Below are 27,728 nucleotides of genomic sequence, written 5' to 3' on the forward strand. Positions count from 1 at the left end.
TGGTGCAGCAGAAATATGAAATACGGGTCTACGATGATTTCGTCATCCACATGAACACCGGAGTGCTGAGGTGTCACGTTCCCAAATACGTCAAGGAATACGTCATCGTGACGTCATGGACACGCAGCGATGGTTTCATCATCTCCGTGCAAGCTATTCCAGGCAAGTATCAACCCGCCTTAGTTCAAGGTAACTATGGGGCGAGATCTGAGCAATTGTTATTATGTTCAAGTGCAAGAGCATTCATTGTCCGTGTGTGTCGTACCTGAAGCGCGTGCACGCGCGACAGCGCCAAAGGCAGAAAGGAAGAGGCTGCGGAGAGCATAGATGGCAAGTTGCATCCCTTGCAGCCCATCCGAGCAATAAGGCGCCAGGCAGAGTTCAACCACGTGCACTGCTGTTCATCAATGTCGCCTCTTGCGCGAATGGTGGTGGTTAGCGCGCTCGGCCTCGCTCGGCTACAGAGCGCGCGTTGACGCAGAGGTCTGAGCGTGCTATTTTAGGCACCGTCGAATTCCGCCATGTGCCGACATTTCTTAGTGGCCGCATTTTAAACCAATCCAGCGAGGCCGTAGCAACAATCTGGGCCTATCAGAGTTGACCAATGGGCGAATTTGACAACATGGTAGAATTTGGCAGTCTCCGCAATAGCACCCCGAATAATCACCGCGGCCCCTTTTCAGAAGTGCTGTTGGCCTTCCCGTTTGAGACCTGCACGAGAGCTTGCGAGACCGTAAGGTCTCACAAGTACTCGCACCCGTCTCGCAATGCGTCGCCAAAAGCCCATGGGACCTTGCCCGAGCGATGGCATCATATCATTAGGTCATCATTGGTCGTCTTCATGACGTCATGGGTGACCGAAGTATGTGACCTCATTGTTACGTCATCATGACGTCATGTGGTGACGTAATCGCACGACATCGTCGCTTGGTCGAAGTTAGGCGGATCACGGAGGCAGTGCAAAAGCATATGAGGTGCAGGAAGCTTTTTGGGGTGGTGGAGGAAGGATACATGTAATCGACTGAAAAGAAAAAAATCACAGTTTCGCCGCAAGGGCGAAGCAATGAATGCGATAGCAAGAAACTAATGCTATACGAAGTGAGGCTCGCCAATGGATACTCTCAGTTTGAACAGCGCTCCTGTTACAAAGGCGGCCGAAGCAGCGAAGGAAACTAGCGTGCTTCAAGTGTCGAGCTGTGACACTTGATAGTTCGCGCTCATCTTCTGTTTGTTCGTTTAGCGGCGTCGTTTAGCGGCGCTCCGTAACATGAGCGCGGACATCACGGTTTAAAGCTTGAAACATCCCTCTCGCCCTCACCACGAGAAAACCGCGCGAGCAGACAGCGGAAGGCCAAGGTTCTCCTTGCGCAAGTATAAGAAGAAGCGAGCGAGCTCGCCGACGACTTTTAAATGCGCTCGCCGCGCTCCTAGCGCCATCTCGCTGGTAATGAAGAAACGCTTATGAGCGTCGGCCATCTCTGAGTCCGTCCAGCGGCAAAGGGTGTGTATATAACGCTCGCCGTTAGCTATGCGGAGGACCTGCTTTCCGTGGCGTAGTGGCTAGCGCAATGCGCTGCGGAGCAAGAGGTCCCTGGTTCGATTCCGCGCTTCGGAAGCATTTTTTGAATTATCTTTCTTTGGGGCTTTTATATATATACATACTTATACATATACGGTGCATGATGGCGAGGGGCGCGGACATTTTCCAGCCGAGACTGTCCATATAATTGCTATCGCAATAAAAAGATGAAGATGACGCAACTTGTGTGCCGTTTTCCTTCCACGACTTTCTTATGACGGCGGGTTAACACGTTAATACAAGTAACGCTTTCGCATTAAAAATAACGCATAGACCTAATGGGTGTTCTTCCACTAACATACCAACAAATGTTATCTCTAATTGTAGGGAATAATTATAAAAAAAAAACATGGTTGATCCCTCCGTCAAAGGAGCCGGTATAACACGATAGTGAAACGTGTCTTCACAGGAGTAGTTAACTGTTTGTTGTACATTGATAAATGAGCACTTGCGCAATATCTGTTCGTGTTTGACGGATATAGCACCTTTTAATGTGGACGCACCTACGTTGATTCTAGTTGGACATCTCCATCCCGACGACTAACGGCAATGATCATGATTAAAGCTTTGTGGTGGCTGAAGTAGCTAACATAAACCAGGACATAGCGTATGATGAATCCCGCGAAAACATGGCATCAACAAGCTCATATTCACTAGAACTCGATAGGTGTTCATGGAAAGCGTCGTCATTTGATGAGAGAAACGGTATGGTATGCGCTCTCCAGCAGTTGCGTAACCTACACTTCTGCTCATGCATACACTACCACACAGCGCTTCAGGCAATCCCAGGATTTAGGGACATCTCTACGTAGCGCCATCTCTCGGCGGCAGCAACGGTGTCCTGCCATAACTGAATGGGAAATATGCGAAAAAATATCACATCTCTCGAAAAAAGCTGGTTATCAAAAACCATTCCGGGTTCTATACAGCAGAGCCCTACTGGAGCATTTCGGCAATATTGCAGTACTGCACTACAAAGCGTGTGGCTTCGCAGGATAGTTGAACACCGCCCACTAGAGACGCATGGGGTTAAAAACTAAACACTCTGGGAAGCCACGCGATTTGTAGTGAGATACTGTAATTTTACCAGAATATTCAAATAAGTCTCTCCTGTATAGAACCGAGAGTCGTATTTGATAACCAGCTTCTTTCGTCAGATATGACTCTTTTTTAGCCTATTGCCCATTCAGTTACGGCAGGCCAACGCTGTCATCGACCAGAGATGGCGCTACGTGCATATGTCCCAAAATTGTCGTGCAAAAGCCGACATTGTCGGCGTGTTTCCCAAAAACGAATTGTCGTAGTGCCCGAACCATTTGTTGGAGCGTTGCAAAGACATACCAGTCCACGTGTATTAATTGACGACATCGTTATGAGCGGTTAGCCAGCAGGAACATACCGTAGCCGACTTTAGCAAACGGTCAGCCTACACTAGCCAATCTCAGCTAGCAGTTAAGCGACAATCTCAGCTAGCAGTTAAGAGACATCATGGTCAGCCTGTATATTCTAGCGTGTTGCTCGGCCGCTGCGCGCTCTCTTCGTCCTCTTCTACATCGTCTGCTCGCTCCCCGAGCACGTGCGCCAGGCTGATTAGCTAATTGGCTGGGTGATATACCTGGCTAATTAGGTCAGGACATGCTATGACCGAGCTAATTAAGTCACATCTTAATAACACAGTGCTAATGAAGCCATGCAAAGCCATGACCAAGCTAATTAAGATCGTGCTAACACTACGCTAATTAGGGGCGCGCTAATTAAACAAAGCTAATTAGGGCATTCCTCACTAATTTCATACTGCTCAGGATCGCGCTAATTGGCTCCATACTAATTAAGACCTTGCCAATTGATCCTGAGTAATTAATGTCGTGTTGACTAAGCATTACCAAATAGGGCAGAAATGTTCGGTATCATGTTTATTAAGAATTAGCTAATTAACAGCGTCAAAATTGAGACCGAACTGACATGGTCTTCACTTCGATGGAGACCGAGCATACTGAGTAGATGGGCCAAGTAAATACCTGGAAGAAGGCAGATGATCACAAGCTCCTCCGATGGCTGCAGCCTTGCACAAGTAGTGCAAGCTGACCAGATTATTTTATATGCAAAGAAGCTGCTGCTTAGCGTCCTCCGCATGAAACGCTTGAAAGGCACATTGGCACTATGACAGTCACGAGTTGAACTGGGACCTTTTCAGTATCAGCGAGTTTGTACCCGAGTTCGCGCGTCAATCAGCTTGATTGACAGACGACCGCGGTGAAGATCACCGCGTTTGCTCTTGCCAAGGAGCAGTGTTCACGCCGCAGTGCCAGTGATCGGCAAGAATAATCTATGAGCTTCATTGCACGGACTATGCACACACGCACGAAGAACTAAAGGTTATATCATGACGTGGCTACGATATCTTGCATTCAATTTCACCTCGCTCACGAGGCACCACTCACAGCCATGAAGCAAGCGCCCCTGGTGGCATTTGCGGCGAGAAATGTTGCTATTTCTTGCTTGTGGAGACATTGTTTCTACCGATTTGTTACTGCAGAAAAACCTTCCATGCCTGTAATGTAAGTAGCAGTAACTTGTCCATTTACTTATCTGTAATATTCGATAGATGCGAAACGAGCTGCACGAGAGTGCTGCATGTGCGCCCTTGTTGCATTCGAGAGTGGGAATTTCCATGCTGCAGGTGGAACGAAAGAACTTGCCTGAAAGAGGACAGACGCCCCCGAACACGGCCCGTGGGAGGCGCGATGTTCAGTTGGCAAAAAGATACCGCAGCAATCACGCTGGCGTTGCTGCACTGTTGAAATGTTGACTAAGTGGTAGCGCTGACACGTTCGCACGCGGTGTTGCGTTGAAAACCGCCGCAAATGCCGCTCATGCGTTTGTGACGCCATGTTCGTTCTTGTAGCCGTTTTTGTCAACGCTGCTGTCGCGAGTTCCGCTTCTCATCATGGCCGCCGTAGTGCGAGCTCGGAGCAAACTTGTGTTCCCGAGGAGCTGGGGCCATCCTGCATAGCACCCCAGTGCTGGGTTACACACAAAGAATAAATAGGTTATAATAAGCTACAAGGGTAGCGATGCGGGCTTGTTGGTCTGTCATGGTACTTGGATGTGGGCGCGAAAAGACAAGGACGAAGGGAAGAAGCGCCAGTGTGTGTGTCTTCTTCCCTTCGTCCTTGTCTTTTCGCGCCCACATCCAAGTACCAATAAGCTAAATACGAGCTGCACCCACAACTATACCAGTCCCAGGAATGAATTCATATCGGTGCTTGTTTAAAATAAGAGGCGAACGGAGTACTTGGCACTGTTCTATAAGAGAGCTGTATGTTTTAATAATTACCAGCCATCTCTAAGTAAAGAGAGGGATGGAAGGTTGTGTTTAGAACCACTGGTAAACGATTCGGAGTACTATGCACTCTACTACGGGAGAGCCTTAAGCCATCGCACTGGTGAACAATGAGTGGAACGTAGCTGTGTTTAGAAAAAGTTGTTAACAATATAGAGTACTTTTACCACCATCGCTAGTCACGCTGATTTGTAACGCCAATCACTTATACGGGCTTAGATAGCCGAATTTCGCCATACAGATGTACCATCGTGCCGCTGGTTTTAGAATGAAAACATTAACGTCCCAACAAATTTGAACAGATATTATGAAATCAATACTCAGCGAAAGTGCATACTTTAGTTGTAAAAGACCAGCTTTCTTATGCTGGTGCACCTGGCACTTGCATTAACAGGACAAAAGTACTTGCCCTTGCAATGAAAGCTAGCTTGTGCCACTCAGCGTGTTACCGTGATTAAAAGGGTACAGACACAATATTTCGCGGCCGAGATAGCCTGCGGGATCGATTCCGGTGAACATGAGTATATCAACTGCAAAATACCAACAATATAGCTTGGAAGTTATTTTCAGTGTTGTATACGTTACCGAAAAAATGTAACTAAATACGTTACTCGTTACGCTAACAAAAAAGGGAACGCGTTACCGCCATGCCTTACCAATAAAAAAGTTAACGCGTTACCGTTACCGAAAAAAAGTAACGGACGTTACTTCTGCCGTTACTCCGTCATGAGAAATTTTAATCATTGGATCTTCGCTGCAGGATACCCACAATAAAAATTTGGTAAAGCCCAAAGTACTGATTTAACAAGAATAATTTGCACAAATATGCCGTTCCTGGCAATACTCATTCCCAGGATGTGGGGACATTTGTGCTTGGCGCCATCTCTCGGCGGTAGCAACGGCGTCCTGCCATAACTGAATGGGAAATGGGGGAAAAATCATATCTCTTGAAAACAGCAAGCTATCAAAAACGACTCGGGGTTCTACACAGTAGATACCTACTGGAAGGTTTTGGTAAAATTGCAGTGTCGCACTACAAAGTGTGTGGCTTCCCAGGACAATTTAACAGCGCCCATAAGAAACATATGGAGCCCCACTGTAAAAATTTAAACAGTCTAGCAAGCCACGCGGTTTGTAGTGCGACACTGTAATATTAACATAATGTTCAAATAAATCTCTAGCATATAGAACCGGGAGTCGTTTTTGATAAATAACTTTTTTCGTCAGATATTATTTTTTTCGTCGATTTCCCATTCAGTTACGGCAGGCCACCGCAATCGCCGACGAGAGATGTCGCTACGTGCATATGTCCCCAAATCCTGGTCATGGTATATAGTGGCCTGAAGATACCTGTACAGTTATATTAGGTTGCTTTTAACTCTGTGGAATATGGTAAGGCCATTTTTATCGATGTGACATTAAATAAGACTAGCGATGTCACCATCAGCGCTACCCGTAAAGAAAACATCACTGAACAAATTTGCAGTAATTATAACGGGCGTGCTTCTGCTAACAATATTAATGCGCAAATTTGTAGCAATAAAAATGCTTAAATGGTATAAATCCAGGAAAACGTATTTGCGCGCAATTTTTTTTTCTATGTAACCTGCATAATTACCGCAGAAATTGCGAGCGTGTATGTGAAGCTGTTCAGGGTCAGCCTCGCTTCCTCAGGAATTCAATAGCCAGAAAGCTAATCGCAGCTGCAGATAGCAAGACGTAAGACTAATTTTAGAAACGAAGTTTATAAGCAGTGCCAAAGTATTGAACGAACAACTTCCTAATGTAATTGCAACTTTCTGAATATAAGAAGCAGTTGTATGTCAAAGCCGTCATCGGACAGCTTGCCTCGTTTCTTCGTGAATACGTCCGCACCTACGCTAAATAGGCGCTCGACGGACAGGCTATGTGGCACTCCTCTATTCACTTTCAGAAAGAGCTGGTGGACGCGTGGGTTTTCCTTGAACCCACTCAGCGCGATGTAATAGGTACCAAAGGTACCAAGACAGTCGTTCATCTGCAGTTGGCAATGTTGTTGAGAACGCACTTCCGAAGAAGTCATCGTTGTGCCGCAGCTCAGGGAGTCTTGATCTCCGAAAGCGAAGAAAATCTCGAGAGCTCGCTTTTGACAGTTACGAGGACCGCATTTCGCTTCGATTCATCGACGATCAACGACAACTCGAACCTCCACAGCAAGGTAGCCGAAAATATAGTAGATCCATTTAGGAAATTTCGGGAATTCGCTCCACATTGCAATTTTTCCCGCGCAACAAAGTACCCCGCGTGTGGTCGCTTTGTCAACGCTTGGCGGGCTGACAGCAGTCCATCGCTGCGACGAAATTGATCACTCCCACAAATCACTCCGTTCGCATTAATCACTCCAGCAAAGTTGGTATCATTTCCTGTCATACTGACCACTGTTATTATAGTTTTATTCCGCGCACATCACAGGATTGGAACTGCCTTCCCGGATGCATCGCTGCCATTAATACCATCAGCTGTTCAAAACAACATTAGCTAACACTGTACAAAGAGGAGCCGAAGAACTTGTATTTTTACTTACCATTTGCTGTGTTTCTTGTTTGCATTGACTTGTTTTTTTTTTTTTACTCACTCCCCTCTGTCATGCCTTTGGCCTTGAGGGTATTAATAAATGAAGTCAAAATGAAAATGAAATAACTTCGGAGAGAGCTTTTGTCTGGGGCCCCGCCACGGTGGTCTAGTGGTTATGGCGCTCGACTGCTGACCCGAAGGTCGCGGGATCGAATCCCGGCCGTGGCGGCTGCATTTTCGATGGAGGCGAAAATGTTTGAGGCCCGTGTACTTAGATTTAGGTGCACGTTAAAGAACCCCGGGTGGTCGAAATTTCCGGAGCCCTCCACTACGGCGTCTCTCATAATCATATCGTGGTTTTGGGACGTTAAACCCCATATATCATCATATCATCAGCTTTTGTCTGGGCAACCTGGTGCGACATTTGCGACATCAGCATTGGTCCTATATGTAATATGTCTTTCGTCTCGTCTTTCGTGTTGGTTAACTTCGCAAATATCGGGCAGAGCTCTGCAAAAGTAGCTTCTACAAGACGAAAATAACTTGTGAAACGTTCTTGAGATCATTGGAATAAAAAAGTCACAGTTTCGCCGCAAGGGCGAAGCAATGAATGCGATAGCAAGAAACTAATGCTATACGAAGTGAGGCTCGCCAATGGATACTCTCAGTTTGAACAGCGCTCCTGTTGCAAAGGCGGCCGAAGCAGCGAAGGAAACTAGCGTGCTTCAAGTGTCGAGCTGTCAGTCAGTCAGTCAGTCAATGAACTTTATTTATAAATTGTCCTGAGGAGCCGATTCCCCTCAAGAGGGAGGGTCGGCTGCGGGCCGCGCCCACGTGGGGACAGGAAGAGTGAGCCCCTCCGCCAAATTGCGGGCCCTCTGGACAGCCCGGATTTGGACCTCCCGGTCCGAGCTGGTGATTGCCGTCCTCCAGGCGTCCTCTGTGCTGAGATTCTCGCAATCGCGCAGCGCCGTGCATTGCCAGAGCATGTGGGCTAACGTGCATCGTCTCTCATCGCAATGAGGGCAGTGCGGCTTTATGCTGTCGATAAATTTGCTGTACACTAAAGGCGACGGGTAAGTACCCGTTTGCAGCATTCTTAATGTGACTGACTGGGTCCTCGAGAGTTGCGGGTGCGGGAGTGGAAAGCTACGCCTGGCCAATTGATAATGTTTGCAGATCTCATTAAAGGTGAGGAGAGAATCAAGCTGCCGGATGCCATCCCCAAAATTAGATGCCGATTGCCCGTCACGGTGGGACAGTTCGCGTGCGCGGGTATGGGCAAGCTCATTGGCATTGGGGATAACAGGGTGGACATCCTTGCCCATGTGGGCAGGAAACCAGGTGATGTTGCCGTCGATTTCTCTGCAATTTGGTCTTTTGGTAAGAATATGGGCCGCCTGCTCACCGATTGATACGGTCATGAACGCTCGTGCAGCAGCCCGAGAATCAGTGAAAATGCGCGTGCGCATGGGAATCGCCACGGCCAGTGCTATAGCAGCCTGCTCTGCCCTGGCCGGCGTGGTATCTCGAAGAGATGCTGCTGTGAGGAATTTACCGTGAAGGTCAGTGACCACAGCCACGAAATTGGCTGTGCCGGGATACTGTGCTGCGTCAACGAACGCCACAAGTTCAGGGCTGGCAGAGGCGGAACTGAGGAGCGACCTAGCCCTAGCGTGTGACACTTGATAGTTCGCGCTCATCTTCTGTTTTTAGGGGCGAAGCTCCTTAAGGCGGCACCCGTTCGTCCCTCGTAGTCGTAGTAGTAGTCGTAGTGCGTAACCATTCTTACGCTTTGACCTCCAAGGTGGTGCCGGTGGGAGATTTTTCCTGTGCGTTGTTGAACAATAAAAAATTCGCAGCGTGCGCGTTAACTAAAAGCCGAATTCTTCTGTCTCTCATTCCCCATTAGCAGCCATTGGCATGTTCCAGTAGGAAACGTTAGTAGAAGTAGAAGTGTAAGTGTTAGCTAAAAGCCGACTTCTTCTGTCTCTCATTCCCATTAGCAGCCATTGTTTACCTCCAAGGTAGTGCCTGGTGAGATTTCTCCTGTGCGTCATTAAACAATAAAAATTTTGTTCAAAACGCCGTTGATTGATGAAATAAACCAACGAAAGACGCCAGATGTTTTGTGAAAGCGAAACGAAAGAACGCCAGATGTTTCTAAAGCAAAATGAAAAGACGCCAGCTGCTTAACGAAAGGCGCCAGATGTTTTCTAAAGCAATGGTTTTCTAAACAACGAAAATTCACAGCGTACATGTAAAATTAAAGTGAGCTGCAAGTCGTCATAACTCATCGAACCTTTAGTATAAACGCGCCCGATCTCACGTCGGTGATGATGTACTGGGCAGAATTCACGGAAGATTCACGGTTTACCAATGAACCTCCGCAGCTTCGCCCACTCATCATCATTCACTCCGTGGATATGCTGTGATTTTTTCGTTTAGCGGCGTTCCTTGAGCTCGAGTGACTTTCGTACGCTCCGTAGCATGAGCGCGGACATCACGGTGAAAGGTCGAAACATCCCTCTTCTCCACCACGAGAAGACCGCGCAAGCAGACAGCGGAAGGGCAAGGTTCTCTCTGCGCAAATATAAGAAGAAGCGAGCGAGCTCGCCGACGACTTTTAAATGCACCCGTCGCGCTCCTTGCGCCATCTCACTGGTAATGAAGAAACGCTTATTATCGCCTGCCGTTTCTGAGTCCGTCCAGCGGTAAAGGGTGTGTATATAACGCTCGCCGTTAGCTACGTGGAAGATCTGCGTTTCGTGGCGTAGTGGATAGCGCCACTCGCTGCGGAGCAAGAGGGCCCTCGTCCGATTCCGCGCTTCGGAAGCATTTTTCTGAATTATTTTTCTTTGGGGCTTTTACATATATATACATACTTATACATATACAGTGCATGACGGCGGCGACGGCGACGGCGACGGCGAAATCCAGCCGATACTGTCCATATAATTGCTATCGCAATAAAAGTAACGAGTAACGTCATACCTCGCGTTACCGGAAAATGGTAGCGTAAGTACGTTACCTATTACAGTTCCGTATTAGTAACGAGTTCGTTACTAAGTTACTGAAAAAAGTAACGCGTCACCGGTAACGCCGTTACTTGTAACGTGTTACCGCCAACGCTGAACTTATTTTAAATGAATTTTGAAGTTTGCGTGAGCGATCGACATCCTCACGCTACTGACACCCTCAAAGGGGACCCTTGGGTACACGCTACTTCTCTCACGTGACCACACTGCAACAAGTTATGATGACGTCATCGCCGCCATGTTTTTTTTGCCGCGTTCCCTCCAGCAGCCTACTTCTCGGCTGCTGCTAACGAACCGCGCGGAAGTGCATCACAGTTCTGTGTGCTGACGTGATCGAGCGCTGCACCAGCTAGGTGGTGATAGTTGCACACGGAGGCTTGTCGTTTTTGAAATCGAAACCGACACTGGTCGGTAATGAGGAGCCTGTAATTAATTATCTCTCACGTGATGCAGCAAACGATGCACCGTGTTATGACTAACAGGCCCCCAGCAACACATTGCAGAAAAAAAAACAACAAAAAAAGGCGAGGCCAAAATTTTTGTGTCTGTAACCCTTTGGGGTACAGACACAAAAATTATTGGCACTTGGGGTGCCCCTGTCCCTTTAAGGACAGGGGCACCCCCAGTGCCAATAATGACCGTCGGCTTCGGTATTTCTTGCCGTCGGCGTCGAAAGGAGTGGTGTAAAAAGTCACCATCACGCGATGGCGATGCCATATGACGTCATCATGGCGTCAAAGGTTGCCATAAAATGTGACGTGACCATGATGACGACATGACGTCACATAATGTAACATCACATGATGGTTTCGCCATATGACATGGCCGCTTAGTGAAAGCTCGGACGGCGATCACGGAGGCTGTGCAAAAACAAGGGAATTGCAGAAAGCTTGTAACGCCTCCAATCCTGGAGGCAGTGCAAAACCACGTCAGCTGAAGAAAGATTTTCGGAGGGGGGCGGGGGAGAATCTAAAAATCGGCTGAGAAGAAAAAGATGATGGCTTTCGCCTTCGCGTCGTTAGGACGACGCGAAGGCGAACGCCATCTTCATCTTGCATAAGAGACCCTGTGAGCTTTTTTTCTCTGGTTGTAACCGACTATAGAGATGATTCAGCAACCTGTTTCTTGCATTGTCTCGCATGTGATGTCGCACAAGCTACCATCTTGCTTCAACTCTGATCAAGACTGGGCAAAGATACTTTGCAAATGTATCGAGATACGGTGCAAGATACCGACACTATAAGTATTTGAGATACAGATAAAAGATATAAGCCGAACAGCTATATCCGATACGACGCTTGCCACTTGTATCTTAAGATACCTCGAAAGATTAGGTTGCGCTAAACATAAGAACGGCAACACAGAGCCGAGAACAAACGGATTCCATCCGTTATGCTCGTCTCTCTATCTATATTGTTGTCGTTAGTGTGAGAAGAAGCAATAGACAGGTACCAAGTAGCTTAATGTATCCCCCCCCCCCTCCCCTCGCAAGTGCACGCCTCCCTAGTTTAGAATAAAGTCTACTTACATGGATGGATGGATGAATGGATGGATGGATGCAAAATTCTATTGAAAGTCTTGAGGTGCGTGACTAAGCGCGCAGCGGGCCGCTCCCACGTCGGGACCGTCAGGCCAAGCCCGACCGCCGCATCGTTTGCCCTCTGGACAGCCCACAGTTGAGCCTCTTCATCGGAGCTCTTAATAGATCGCGAACATTTGCCCTTCTTTCGTACTTTGATAGCAGATAGTCACTTGTCCTGGTTCATTTATTCGTGCCTCGTGACGAGGGGCAACGCCAGAGCGGTCTAGGCTAGCGAAGTCGTTGCATTGCCTGCAACAGCAGGCAATGCAAATGTTGTGTAATAAGGTCGGGCTGGCATACGAGCCGGTCTGCAATAACCTGAGAGTGCATGCCTGCGCTCTATTTAACTTGTTGTGGGGAAAGGGAAAGTCTCCCCTGGCGAGGTAAAAGTTCTAATTCCGTTATATGTGGTCGGTTGATCCCTGTTCTCCACCGCTCTACTTACATGCGAGACTTTGTTTTGGCCTTCCGACAGCATGTCGTGTTGTCATTGCTCTGAAGTCTATGAAGCCGGGAAGATTTCGTAAGGTGAACGCAGGTACTCTGTGAAAGCGTCAAAATTTGCCTGCCGCTGCTTTTGTAGCGTAGTCATTGGCTTATGTTGGGAGCCCTTTCCGCGTGCATTTTTCAAACTAAAGGCGCGTTTTACTCACGATCAGGTTTTGGAAACTTTCCAGAACTTCATGTACATTTTCTGGAAAACTACCCGACCAATTGCTCTGAAATTGTATCAGATTATACTTAAATTCATTCCAAACAGCCTGAACCTATAACTTTGAAAAACTGTGTGAGTTTTAATTAGGAGAAACATATTAATTGGAAGTCTCTCTTACTGCACATGACATGTGAGGGCAACATTTTTTTTTCTTTGATTTGCCTGCTCTATTAAGGAAACCATAGTAGGGAGGTTCTTTATATTTCTTTGAAGTAGGACTCATGTTACGAGCGACGAACGATAACTGTTTCATTTTTTTGCATAGGTGAAATATCCTTGAACAGGGGGTGTTGAAGCCAAAGTTTCGACAAGTGGTCTTATCTTCAACCCGAAAGGCAAGTCCACTTGTCGAAACGTCGGATGAAGCGACACTTCTGTTACGGAATTTTTCATCTTTTCAGACCTCCGTCTTCTCCTGAACTTCTGTCCTGTTTGCATTTTTTGTAGGTGACTTGCAGCCTTTGTAGAAAATGACTTAATCGCGATAAACGTAGGAACCCATTTTTAAAGCTCGGGGTTAATACCACTACCATGTGGAATTAGCGTGCCAGATTTCACGGTCATACTCTTTTCAGTTTCTCAGGAAAGGTACATTTAATTTTACAACCCCAGGATAAATTTTGTGCCTAAATACAAAATAGTAACAAGGACTCCTGGGTCCAAATCGCGAAAAAAGAAGGCCAAATGCTTTCTTATTGAGCAGGCAAAATTTCACGATCAAATATGGAAGAGTTCCTGAGATATAATGCGAAAACCAAGGCGGAAACCAATTCCGGCGTCGGCGGCGATGTCGACAGCCTGGTAGTGAGCGAATATTCGAGTAAGACGCAAATAAAATAAATATCTAAAAAAATCTCTCCTGTTCAACTGAGAATCGAACCCAGGCCTTCTGCGTGACAAGCAGGATGTTCCACCACAGCGCCACGCCATTGCTCGAAGCATCTTCGAAAAAAAAAAACACTATATGAATGTCTTGTAGTGGGAGGAGTCTTATTAATGCATGTAATATTGAGTGGCAGCAGCGTAGACTCGCACAAAGCGTCAAAACGTGAATTGAGCGACGAGTGGGCGTTTTAAAGGCCCACCCATTGCAAAGCGCTCAGGCACAATTAACCATCATTATCAGCAACAGCATCAACAGAGTGGGCAGTAGCGCATGTGCGCGCGGCACCTTACCGACGTGTAGTGGTTACTTCGCCGATTCGAAAAAGGAATAATGAGGGTGCAGTGGGCATTTCGCAACTGTATACTTGCAGTAGGCATTCTAGGATAGTTTGAAGGGGCCAATGCACGCGCACAGACGTTCGCTTCCTTGCGGCATGGTTCAGGCGTCTACCGAGAAGTGGAGCTAGGCTAGGGATTGAGAAGGCGATGCTCACGGGCCCCTATTACGCAATCGCGTTCTGCTCTTGAAGGCGAAGCTCAAGCATATTCCAAGTTTTTCATGATTGCTTTCGCCATTGCCCCAACTTATCTGCATTAATCATTCGCGTTTGTTAATTAGAAAACAAGTACGTTAATATGTGATATGCATTAAACGTAAGCTGCCCAAAATTGATATAGAGTCTTACTCCATTGCGGCAAAGGCATACTTTATATATTAAAATACGCGATACTACGTACGATGTATCAGAAACACATATACTGATGCCCTACATGCCGAAAGTATCGCGATGCAGATACCAGATACCCGAAGAGTATCTATGAGAGTATCTGATATGAATTTATCTTTGATACTTAGCAGCGCTTATTCTGAAAAGGCCTCAATCGGAAATATTTACATCCTTGTCTTACATGCGGACCTTGGTGTGTCACGCAGATGAAAACTCCAAGTACGTGGCCTTCAGAACGGGCGAGCTTCACGTGCGACGTGCGGGTCCCGAGGATAGCCACCATTCGTTTCAGTGCCATGCAAAGGACACACTCACCGGGGCTGTGGTCAGCAGCATCACGGCCGGAAAACTGGTCATAACAGGTACGTCTTAGTAGTTCATTAATTAATTCGTGCGATGCTCCTGATCACGACGGCGGAACACCCTGTTTATATTGTACAGAGCGCGTCGCCCCTGATGAACCGTGATTAGCTTGGCCTACCGTGTATTTCCCGTCCCAATGCACGCTTGGTCGTCTGTTAGTACAGAACTGCATGACGAGGTACAGAATCGACCTCCAGTTGTAGCTTCATAGGGTTCTTTAAGGGTGGGGGGGGGGGGAGGGGCGGTACTGCAGCGTCCCCCTGCTCTCCCCGTTGGACGAGTCCGACAGACAAGCTTCGCAATGGACGTAAACATGAAAATGGCGGAATGACGTGCTGCTCACAACGGCCTGCCTTTGGTACCAGGCTTTATAACAATTTTTGGGGTCTAACGTCCCAAAACCCCGATTTGACTATGAGAGACGCCGAAGTGGAGGGCTCCGGAAATTTTAACCATCTGGTGTTCTTTAACGTGCACCTAAATTCAAGTACACGGGCCTCAAGCATTTTCGTCTCCACCGAAAACGCGTCTGCCGCGGCCGGGATTCGATCCCGGGACCTGCGGATCAGCATTCGAGCACCATAACCACTAGAACACCCTTGGCGGGTCGTGGTACTCGGCCTTACGGGGATAACGGTGGGAACTGTTCTTGGAATGCAACATCAGGGGTCCTCAGTCGCCGTTACATAAGAAACCTGTATGGTCATAACCTTGCGCATTAAAAAAAAATGATAGCACAGGTCCGACGGAGTAAAGATAATGGGCTCACTTGGCGCCTCGCTTAGTCGACTAGGAGATGGACCCCCCTTCTCCCCCCTCTATGTGCACGCCTTTGTGTGGCATAGCAACATTAGCGCAATCCGCCTTTTTCACGATGGCACGGCGCATCCGCCCTTCCCTTGGCGGAAAAGTGTTGAAAACATCTCTTGATCTCCTAGGCTTTCCTTCTGGCGATACCGGTTGTCCCGGTCCCTACCAGAACCCTACCGAAGTGACAGTGGACAGGAGAGGAAAACGTAAAAGGCGGATTACGCTGCTTGAACTAGAAGTCGCAATACGTTATACTGTTTATTTTTTACAGCGAAAGCTGTTATGAGATCATTTCAGCGGCCGTTTTTGGCGCCGTAGTTGTCCGCTGCCGCCGCCACCGCCGGTGTCCGTAACCACTATCGCTCGAAATAAGAAAAAAAAAACGAAAATAAGAAAAAATTCCATGATGGAACGAGGTTCGAACCTGGGTCCTCTACGTGGGAGCCCAGTATTCAACCTCTGAGCCATGCTGGGTTTTTTTTTTTTTATTGCCGGTTTATTAACGTCACATTCGCGGTTTTAGGCTACTAGAAGCCGAAGTGAAGGTTTTGGCGTATGCCGATGGACGTGGCAGTATGTTGTACATCGAAAGAAGGTGTCCAAGAGACAATGGACGTCGTTAAGAAATTTGGCCAAATTACCGGAAGTCGGGTGAACTGGGGGAAGTGTCTGGGGCTATGGCATGCTGAGCCATGCTGGTGCTTCAAACTGCTCTGCAAGAAGGTCCTATACAGGCTTCATTTAGGGAAGGAACCACATTAACATATGCAATATAGCGTGGTAGAAGAGTAAAATAAGCACCAAGCGTCGCACAACGCGAATTCTGTGACCAGGCGTCACACAATGCGAATTGCGCAACGAGTAGATTGTTGAATGCTTCCAACCCATTACAAAGGGCTCCGCCATAATTCTTCATCGTCATCAGGCACAGCATCAACAAAGTGCGCATAATGCCTTACATGCGTTCAGCACGTACAACGGCTCTCCGTAGAATGACGAAAAATGGCATAGTGTCTGCTTCCCTACTTCTTACAAATTACAATGATTTATGGCGTAGTGGTTTCCTCGCAAGTGCACTTGTATAGGTTGCCAATGAAGCCCATAAGCGCATGATTCATTTCCTCGGGGTCTCTATAAAGTTCTTCGCCCCCCCCCCCCTCTCTCTCCCACGTCAACGTATGTTATACAGCATGGCGGGAGAGCGAAATAGCGACCGGGCGTCACCCGGCCAATGCAAATTACATAACTGGTGGGCCGTTTAAAGCTTCCAACCCATTAGAAAGGGCTGAGCCGTAATTCTTCATCGTCATCAGTCGTCGCGACAGCAAAGTGCACATAACGCCTTACAGACGTGTAGCTGGTGCCTCGCTTCTCCGCAGAATGACGAATAATGGCTTAGTAGGTGCTTCCCAACTTCACAAAAATTGTGATTTATGGCGTAGTGGGTACCTTGCTAGTGTACTTGTATTAGTAGCCACAAGAGAGCTTACAGCGGGCTCTAGAAACACCGCTCTTCCAGATTTCGCTTCGACTGTGCTGCGGTTTCAGCGCAGGCCTAGCCTTTTTTTTAATTTTCTTTACTTTTCTCGGTTTCACACGATTGGCAGACTTTGTATCCCTCTTTCTCCTATTTTCTGTTCCTGCTGTCATGAGATACTTATTCTTGTAGTTCTGCTTCTGATTTCAGCGCTTGCGAGCTTTTCTTTTCTTTGTACTCCCCCTTTATTTCTTTCCAACCTTGCTATGCACAGCCTCCTGAAGAGCCCTGATAGGCAAGCAGCTATTGTACGCCTTCGGTGGTGATGAGCCTCTTCGTTCACTTTCTTGTGCTTTTTTTTTTGTTCCTGTCCTCATCCTTCCATGTTCTTCGGTGCATTCGATAATTCGTTCGTTCACTCATCGTAGTGCTCATTCATTTAATCACACATACGTCTGTAGTACCACTACAGACCTATGTTCACTAGCTCGCTACTGGTCACACTATTTTATCGCGACCACAATTCCTTTCTTCAGAGCCCCACTCGAGCATACCAGCAAAGGTGATTCACTCGAGCCGCCAGGTGGAAGGTCCACACGGTTCCACACTCTTTGTTCCGTGCGAGGCCCAGGGACACCCGCAGCCTTCGTACCGCTGGTACCGCCAGCACGGGACACACCTCCGGCCGCTGCTGCCCCTCGGGGAGACCGGCATCGTGTTCGTCGGTGGCACTCTGGTCTTTCGACGGGCCTCGGTCCAGGACAGCGCCACGTACGTGTGCGTCGTGAGCAACGGGGCTGGAGTCGAAGATAAGAACGAGATTCAGGTGCTCGTCACAGGTGAGTAGCGTCGTATGTGTAGCAGACTGCGTAATGGCGTCAGTATACGATGACTTATGTATAGTCGCACACAACCTAAGAAGTCTGGAGTGGCCCCGCCCAGATGACCGAATCGTGGCAGCCGATCGCCTCCGCGACTAAAGAAATACTCCCGCTCATGCTTGCGGCAGTGTTCTCCGATAGCGGGGTCATCGGCCGCCCCGCTCATGACGTCAGTCCGGAGTTCGCGCCCATTGGTGCAGGCTTGTTTACATCCGCCTTTGAGGAGCAAATGCCGTGGACTTCAAAAGTTGTATCTGACTATAGCGACGTTGAAAAGTAGTGGTGACATACGTACGTACGTAGTGATGACACACATGTAAAGTGTCGCCGATGGCAGACGTAGTTATGGTATGGCAGTGCTCTTATGAGGTTGACGGGGCGGTATTGCGAACATGGGGTGCTAGAATTTCAAGCCGTAGGAAGACCAAGCGATGAATGCAACTTATTATGGTCTACACTTAAGTTATGAAGGTGGAACGATAGAGCTAAAAGTCCCAAAGAAGTTATCGGACATTAAGAGGCGCTGTAGTGATAGCTTTTGGATGAATTGTGAACATACGGAGTTCTTTCAGGTGCAGGAAAATCGAAGCACACAAGTGTTTTCTTTTGTTCCACTAAAATGCGTCCACTGCAATTTAGAGGCAATCCTATTGCGGGTATCGTTGCCATTATTAAGGGGAGAGCCTTATATGCCTCATCAAATGCGAAATTTGACCTTCGGAGTCGGCACCCACGCGTCGACGTCCAGCGGCGTCGGGGACAAGGGAAGCGAGAAATCATCATCAAGTGATGACGTCACCATATGACGTCACGAGCCACAGATCGCCAAAACATGTGAAGTCACATAATGACGTCATCAGGTGACATCGTAGCTTGGTCAAAGGTGGGCCGGTCACGGAGGCGGTGCAGAACCAGGTGAAGTGCCTCCGATCCTGAAGGCAGTGCAAAGCCACGTTAGGTGCAAAAAGCTTTCGGAGGGTGGCAGAGCAGGACCAATACATCGACTAAAAAAAAAAAAAGAAGATGGCTTTCGCCTTCGAGTCATCTTAGGTGAATGCATAAGGGACCATGTGAGTTTTTCTTAAAGCTCCCTGCTAAACAAAGACTTGTCATAAATCTCTGCAATAAGTCTGGCAAAGCTCGAGTCACTGCTTTGTCAGACGAATGCTTTTCACGTATCTGTTGGATTCACGCCTGTGTAGCGAACATTCTCAAAAAGATTTCGCTAGTTTTCCTTGGTGCTTCAACACGTGAAGTATTCCCAGTTATACTGCGGCGTAGATGCGATAGCGGTAACTTCGTTAAAACAAACTTCGTCTTTGTTTAGGTCACAGACATGATCAAAACGAACGCAACGGAGATGGCCATAAATTGGAAGGGAATGTACTCTTATCACTGTGGCCTTATTGGAGAGGCAGATGATTTGATGAGGGCAATATCTGATGCAACTGTGTCCACCCCTGCTTCGGTGAATGAACGATCAAACGGAAACTGTTCGTAATGCTCATAGTCGAAGCATCAAAGCGAAGCCGGTACTAATGACATATTGAGTCCGTTACGTAAATGCATTATTCGTATTTATGCTCTTCATTTATATGCACCTAAATTGACATGTATTTATGCACAATGGCGGGATAACATGCCTATCATACTTCTATTTGCGTGCCTTATGAGATGGAGCCTGGTCTATAGAGGTATGTAGCTGTACGTGTATTATTTCAACGGTTTATTTTCTGTACCATTATGGCCATTTATCTTGAATAAGTATGGCCATTTATCTTGAGGTTTACGTATTCAGTGTATGTATTCAGAACTCGTTACGCGCATGCTTCTCGGCGCTCTGTATATTGTGTTGAGTAAGGTTTCGTCTGCCTTTTTGTCTTGTTTTTATTGTCCAGCGCATTTATATGGAGCTTTGGTTATCATCTTTGCAACTCCAGCCTTATATTCTTGGATCCCGGGACTTTACGACTGATTTTTCCATGAATTTTCTTTAGTATTATTACTGTTGCCTGAAAACTGCAGGAAATAGTCTGTTGCGGGCCGTGAGTGACAAGATAGACGGCTTGCCGTGTCAATACTCGGGCTACCAAGTAAAATGGCGCAGTGATCTGACTTAGGGGAAGCGCTGAGCTCTGAGTGCTTCAGTCACAACGGCATCACGTGTACTTAGCCCTAAGTCCCAATTGACAAAGGACTGGACATGGGAACGGCACTTGTAACGTTGCCGACGTGCCGTATCCTGCACTTGTTGGCTGCCGCAAGTGAGCCGATGTCCTGCTCGTATTAATCGCTTAACATACATGAACTTACAACTACAGTTGATTTCCTGTGCCCTATTCGCTTAGAATGACAGAAAGCTGAGCTAGTTAGCAGGGCTTCTTGTTAAAAGACAGTATAGTCTTGGAAACACGGACACAAGAGAGAAACCTGTACAACACAGACGCCGACCAACAACTTGTGGCTAGTTGTTAGTGGGCGTTTGTGTTGTAAAGTGTGTGACCGAGCTAGTTGGTATTCCATAAAAAAACTTGTTGGGTCAGTTGGTAGATCATTTCCAAAAACTTAATTAGAGCGCAGCCACACGACATATTCACACACACACACACACCGACCCACACACCCAGGCATCAAACAACCAAAAAGCCTCTAACACTTCACGTGCGATCTTCCTCGTGATTCTGTGTTACAACCTTTTTGCATAGAAAAAGACAAGGACCGCTGTGTAAGCACCCCGTCGCTATCTTTGTTTCCCAGTGAAATTCAGTTCATCAGATATAGACTGCGACATGGAAGGAGCAGGAAGAAAGTGTGTGTCTTGTTAGTGTGCGTGTTGGCTTTATCTGATGCTAATGCGCGCATGTGCCACATGTATATATTCAAGCCTTCGTGCGATGAATAAATCAATTGGAAGTGAGCGCTGTACGTGGTTGATGCCTGGTTGTGTGTGTGTATGCGTGTGAATGTGTCGTGTGGTTGCGCTCTATTTAAGTTTTTGGAAATGGTATTCCATAGCTACGTGAACAGAGCTCGGTTCCCGCTTCTTTCCGTGTTCATGCGCTTAGCAACGAGCTGCGATCACGTGTGATATCTTGTCTTCGTTTTTCTTGCATCTTGTTAATGAATTTTAGTTGAGAAGTCAGCCCTAGTCCTCGTCACTTCCTTGTCCTTGTGTCTCTCCCGCGCTGTTCACGTAGCTACAGTTTGTGTTGCACAGGCGTCCGTACAGGCGTCCCTTGCGTCCGTGTTTGCATGCCTACCGTCTTTTATCATGAATCCGTATTCACATTTGGAAGTTGAGTTCTGTGTGGTCGGACAGCGCGTGCAGTTGCCCACGTTCTAGCAATAAATAATTCAAAACAAACATCACATGCTGATTTGAATGATCCGAAAGTGTTTCTTGTGTTGAAAGAGTGCTTCATACACAAAACCTTGTTTAGAAGAGAAGATAGATAGGGATGGAGGTGTGGAGGAGAGAGAGAAACGTCACATTTAAATAAAGAGGTAGATTCGAAACGATAAGTTATATAGTCAAGGCTGTAAGCATCGGTTTTCTATTGCACACAAAAAAAGAAGAAAAAAAAAGAAAAGGAACTGCCGAGCGCAGGACATTAGATAACGCTATCCATTTGCAGTACTGGACGAGAAGGATAGAGCTGACAAAGTGAAGAGGGGGAGAGATAAAGGAAACGAGAGGCACTCCAGGAGGAGACGACTGCGAAACTGGGCCATTTGCAAATTGCATCGAAGTCGATGGGTCTGGACAGAAAATCGATGATAGGGGTTGGTGCAGCGGCTGCCGCTGAGCGGGGAGTGCAGAAGCAGTGGTTTAATTAATTTTGTCGTGCGTGTAATTAATGGGCCGGCAGCTAAAACTGACTGCGTTCTCTATGGAAGGAACCTTCTACTGAGAGAGAGAGAGGGCGAAGTGGTGTAGATAAATAAACCAGAACCCTATGGCAGCTTCGAGAGGCAGCTTCCGTTGGACAGAGAGAAAAATGGAAGGCAATTTGACAAATAAAATATCGAGAACAGTCGCCCGAACTCTAAAACATTGTCGTTATTTTTTCCTGGGCGCGTGCCCGCGAGCAAGGAACTAGGGGGGGGGGGGGGAGGTTGTAGAAAATATATTGTTTCAGATGTTTAACCTCGCATTTCGCAGTACAACGACGGTATTAGCGAAAGATCTGAAATTGATTACGCTCCCTAACGAATGGTAACGACAGCGAGGCAATTATTTATGTCGGCTTTTGCTGGTTTGCTCGTGCACAGTTAAAAAAAACAGTCTGGGTATTCAGCTCTAATTCTATAAATAGTTATCGATATTGCAATTAATCGACTTTATATTTGTTTAAATATTTAAGGTAGCGATGCTGTTAAAGTATACTTATTTCGATCCAAGCCGCCTATTGAGCAAGCAATAATGTTGGTCACATTCTTGTGGAATGCGTAAAGTACGCAAATGGTAAAAAAAAGAGACAGAAAAAAATAGCAAGCTCGGACAAACGCCCTCTCACATTACGAAAATTACTTGGACCTTTGCCCGAAAAACATCTCCCTGAAAGACTTCTTAGTGGGCCCTGGACTAGAAAGACGCTTGTGATGAGCGGCTATGTGCAGCTATATACGAAGTGATGTGTCAGTTTGTATACTGTGGGTAGAACTTGGATAGAAATGTATGCGTGTGAACGTTCTATTGCACAGTGAACGCCTGCACGCGAACTTGCAATTGCCATGTTATTTTCTTTATTTGTTTGAGTCTGCTATACGTGTTTTTCTTTACTTGTTCATTTTTGTTTTGGGGTAACCACTTCGTATTTTTCCTTCTTTTTTTGCGCTCCAGAACCTATAGAAATAGAGTAGCCGAGGTAATATTAAATCTTAACCCCTCCAGAGAAAGCCAGATAGTACAGAGCAGAACATTTTAGAAATAAAAAGGTAATGTGTTAATGGTAACGTAAAAGGTAATGTGTTATCAACTGCTAACACACACACACACGAACACGCACACACACACACACACACACACACACACACACACACACACACACACACACACACACACACACACACACACACACACACACACACGCGCGCGCGCGCGCGCGCTCCCCCTTCCCCTTTCGTCTCGCTTTCGGTCTCCCAAAAACGCATGTAGGCGCTTTCATAAATGCGCGCGTAAGCATTCTCTTCTAAGCGCTCTGAAGGTAGAACACGGGCTAGTATGTCCTTTATCTAAGCACAATGAATCGACCGACCAAGCGACAAAGACGGTCTAAGCGGCGTTTTAGCCCAAGGGAAGTGGAATACACTTGCTACCTCTGATTTTTCTATTAAATAGATGAAAAACCTACAGATAATTCTATCAGCCACCTGTCTGGTCGCTCTTGATGACTATAGTTCCATTTGAGAAACGTAAGATATAACCGCTGTTGTTTTGAAACACATCTTTTTCCTTGCGGAATAGTTAGCTCTCGAGCTAAACGTTCCGCTTAAACACGTATTATGGTTAGCATGAGTGACAGACAACAAGTGACCAAGGGCACACAAGAGCGGACATAACGACGTGAATACGCTTGCTTAGAGCCATAGCGCTCCGTAGCCTGTTGCCAACACTGTGCTTACATAGTACCCTTCGTTAAATTTAAATGTCATTATGCCATAATAACATACAACATCACATGTTACTATATGGAGAGTGATGTAAAAAAAAAGCAAACTATTGGCTCAATTGACATCACGTTACGCTAGCGTGTAAATGATTTCTTCAGAACTTCTGTTATTACCACCTTATTGTATATTACTAACCATTGATGTTCAGCGCACTTGTTATGCTCTGCTATGTATATATTTATGTATGTATGCATTTGCCCACTCCTGCGATAGCCCTGCGGGGCTGCAGTATGTTGAAATAAATAAATAAATAAATAAATAAATAAATAAATAAATAAATAAATAAATAAATAAATAAATAAATAAATAAATAAATAATGCACTTACGAAGCCACTCTCATACTTAGCATAATGAAACTTTGGGCTAGTTGGTTTTGCATAACAACATAGGAACAGCGCGATTTTTACACGGGGAGAATTTTCCCGTATATATTTGCCTTTCGTTTGCAAATAAAAGTTCTGTTGAAAGTCAGCGCTTGTACGCGTCGTTTTTTGTGTCCCCGTGTAAAAATCGTGCTGTTCCTATTTCGCTTTCATGCATCGCGCTCTTCGTGCCTCGGGCAGGGTTTAGGATTACAAGGTCACAGAACATCATTAGGCTACATATACTGCCTTCTTTCTGGCAATGACAGACAGACACTGCATGCCGCTTTCAACCTACTGGACGATAGATAGTTTCCTGAAGCAGCAAATACCCTCAGCTATGGCCTCGACTGTCATCTGCGCGGCGGGCCATGAGAGCACTACTCCACTTTCACGAGACAACCGATCTATCTATTTGACAGTCTGTGATTGTATGTTGAATGCAACTATACATGCGCCTCACTTGTTCAGCCTTACCTTCTCCAATTCCCAGTGCAAACGCAACAAGGCTGGTGCAATGTAAATAGCAAGCTAGGTGCATTCTCGGTTGACTCCGTACTTTTGATTTGCATTTTCTCTTTCTCTTTTTCTGCTCTACAGAGAAAGAATGAATTGTTGAGATGGCTGGTAATTCTTTTTCCTAACGGCTCAGCGCCGCGTTTTTTTTTTCTGCTTTCTTCCTCGGGTCTTACTTAGTTTATTGTCACGTCGTTCACCACAAGAATCTAGGTATTGTCATGAGCGAGATAGCGCCCGTTTGCTTGCTTGCTTGCTTGTTCCTTGCATTTGGCTCACACCCACACCGGGGGATTGGCCCGTTCCCGGGCCAGCTGTTCCAATCTTCCTCGTCTTCCTCTTCCTCGTGCTCGGCCCAGCGAGCGCCTCGAGCCTCAGTGATGCTCTTCGTCATTACATTTAAAACATGCTTGTTTATCTTAACCCTCCTCATAACTTTTGCATGAACCTCCCATTACTGCAGAGCCTTTGGAGGTGGACATGTGGACCCGAACGAGGGAGGTGCGCTCCGGGGACACCCTGACGCTCAACTGCAGCGTGTCCGGCTTTCCCGTGCGCTCTGTCACGTGGTTCAAAGATGGCCGCGCCATCACGGGTCCGTCAGCCGTCAAGGCCTCGGTCTCCGGCAGCCGAGGTGGCCAGGTGTCGTCGCGACGAGTGCTCATGCTGAACCAGTACATGCTGCGGATACAGGCGGCGCAGAGCGACGACTCCGGCGTCTACCAGTGCCACGCGGAGAACGAGCGAGACTCGGCGCAGGCGCAGGCCTTCGTCCACGTCAGGTGTACGCGAGCGTCCGCCCGTTCCTGTCAACGCTGTGTATATCGAAGTTCATCGCTTGTCGCGCGTTCAATGTCGCGTTAATCGCGCGCAATGACTTCCGGGGATACGGTAATTGCTGCCAGATTTCGAATGACACTGCGCATGACGCGTCAGTGCCCATACGGTCTGGTGCGTTCTTCGCAATATTTATTTATTTATTTGTTTATTTATTTACGCCATACCGGTCCTGGTATTTATTCATTTACAGAAACACTGCAGGCCTGTAAAGGGCCCTTGAGGAAGGGCATTGTGTAACATGTACAAATTAAATATAAACACTTAAAGCAATACAAATGGGCAAACGCAAACAATACAGCACAGCACGTAAAGCTAAGCCACAGAATAATGAACTTCAGTCAAACATTTGTTGGGCCTAGTTGGTACATAGCATTTAGGAATAAAAGTTAAGCGCCAGTGCTTGTCTCTTCTATTCTTTGTGGTCCGTCTTGTTTTGCACTGAACATTTATTCTTAAACACAGAATAATGAGCAATGCGCGGTAGAGCTGATGAACGTTGGAGTAAGTATATACTGAAACATTGTGTATAATCGAATAATAATAATAATAATTTCCGGGGTTTAACGTGCCAATACCACGATAGGATTATTTGGTGTGCTTTACCGTGCACTGACATCGCATAGTACACGGGCCTCTAACACTTGGCCTCAGGGTAGAAGCAATTATGATACTATTTTAGCAATTAGTTCAGTGGTATGTAGAGGTGTGTGAGGTAAGCCATCCTTTTTTCATGTAAATGTAGGCTACGTAAAGCTGGCTGTCACAAAATCGTGAACTCGCCATTCATTTACAGAAAAAGAAAAGGAAAATAATGAAAGTATTTGAGGTCACTATGCACGCACAAATACAGGAACGCTTACGAGCTGCTTTGAGGAAGAACATTTTTCGAGTTTTTCAGGGACGCGGACGAAATTTCAATTAGAGAAAATGAGATATAAAGTAAGCTACAAGGTAGGCTTAACGAGAGCCATACTCTAGTGTTTGGCGTACGTTGTACATGACACACGCAGCAACTTATTCAATGAACTATCATGCTTGAAATAGCGGCGTCTACTAATGGCCGCAGAACAGCAGCATTATTAATTACTGTGACGCCATACAGACACCGCGTGTTATCTACCCATAGAAGTCTGGACAGACATCTGTCAGTGTTTGTCTTGGGTGCGTGATGTCTTTGGGCGCGTTAAGTTAAGGAGCTCGAGCGCGCTCTAGCCGGCGGAGTGCGCTCTTGTAAACTTAACGGTTGAAAAGCGACTTCCGGTGCGTGATTACGGAACGCGCTCTACGCACTCCAACCCTGATCCGGTGCACGAGGGCGTGCGCGAGAGCTCGCGCCTGTTACGGCTTTCAGAAGAAATGACGTGTTCCCGACTGTCTGATCCGACGAAGCGCGTTCTCCTTCTCCACTCGTTCCTACCTCGGAAGCAAACATAACATTCGCGATGTGGCGCTTTCGTGTCCCCGAAAGCAGTAGGCGGAAATCACCGTTAACTCAGCTCCGAAGGCGATGCACTCGAGCGGCATTCGAGCGTGTTCCCTCCGGAATTCGGAGCGCGCTAACTTAACGCGCCCTTTGTCAGCAGGAGAGACCGGCAGCACCTTCACGATGCACTGGCCGTAAGTGAAGCACACTGAAATACTGCTACCTGCCTTTTGTGCAGCTGAACCACCGGTCCTGGTATCGCACTTCGAGGACGTCGTGGTACGCCCGGAGGAACCGTGTCACTGCGATGCGCCGCCACCGGTACGCCGCTGCCTCAGATCACGTGGTCTGTTTACGACATCCAGGTTCAAGACTCCAGCAGGGTGAGAATGATTTGTCCCCCAGAATATTAGACCTCAGAGTTAATAATAAGCGTGAGTTTTACTTAAACGTGAATGTGTTATTTTGGGGGCTTCTAATCGTTGCAACTTGGCCACGGACCAAAGTACACTCTTAAAAAAAAGGGTGTCTGTACTGACTACCTTTGGGTGGTAATCGCCTCGCTACACATATGATGACCTTTTGGGGTGTCAAACGACTCCCTTCGTTCTTCAGACCAACGACTCCCTTCTTCACAATTTGGGGTGTCAAACGACTCCCTTCGTTCTTCAGACCAACGACTCCCTTCTTCACAAGCAGAGAGTCTACGTTACTCCCAACGCAGGAGTCTACGTGACTACCTTTTATTTCCCGCTAGTACCTCTAGGTAGTCAGGGTGACCCCTTTGCCATGGTAACGCTGACCCCCACTGGAGCGTTCCTTTGACTCCGTTGTCCTTAAGGACAGTGGTGTACATGACTCCCCTGGCAAGAGTCAGTGTGACCACTTCGTGGTACTCAATGAGACACTCTGCAACAAATAATGCGTTTATTTTTCTTCTTGGTTGATATTGATGAAAC

General features: G+C 47.0%; 1 protein-coding gene across 1 annotated transcript; it reads left to right on the forward strand.

Moving 5' to 3' along the window:
* Positions 1-27,156, forward strand: LOC125756715 (Down syndrome cell adhesion molecule-like protein 1; the record flags this gene model as incomplete). Its single annotated transcript, XM_049411623.1, has 5 exons — positions 1-162; positions 14,630-14,785; positions 17,610-17,912; positions 24,970-25,308; positions 27,008-27,156. Coding segments are annotated over 5 exons (1,109 nt in total), but the record flags the coding sequence as incomplete, so codon positions are not given.
* Positions 27,157-27,728: the final 572 nt, after the last annotated feature.

The sequence above is a fragment of the Rhipicephalus sanguineus genome, unplaced genomic scaffold, assembly GCF_013339695.2.
Source record: "Rhipicephalus sanguineus isolate Rsan-2018 unplaced genomic scaffold, BIME_Rsan_1.4 Seq5352, whole genome shotgun sequence".
In the NCBI taxonomy this organism is placed as follows: Eukaryota; Metazoa; Arthropoda; class Arachnida; order Ixodida; family Ixodidae; genus Rhipicephalus; species Rhipicephalus sanguineus.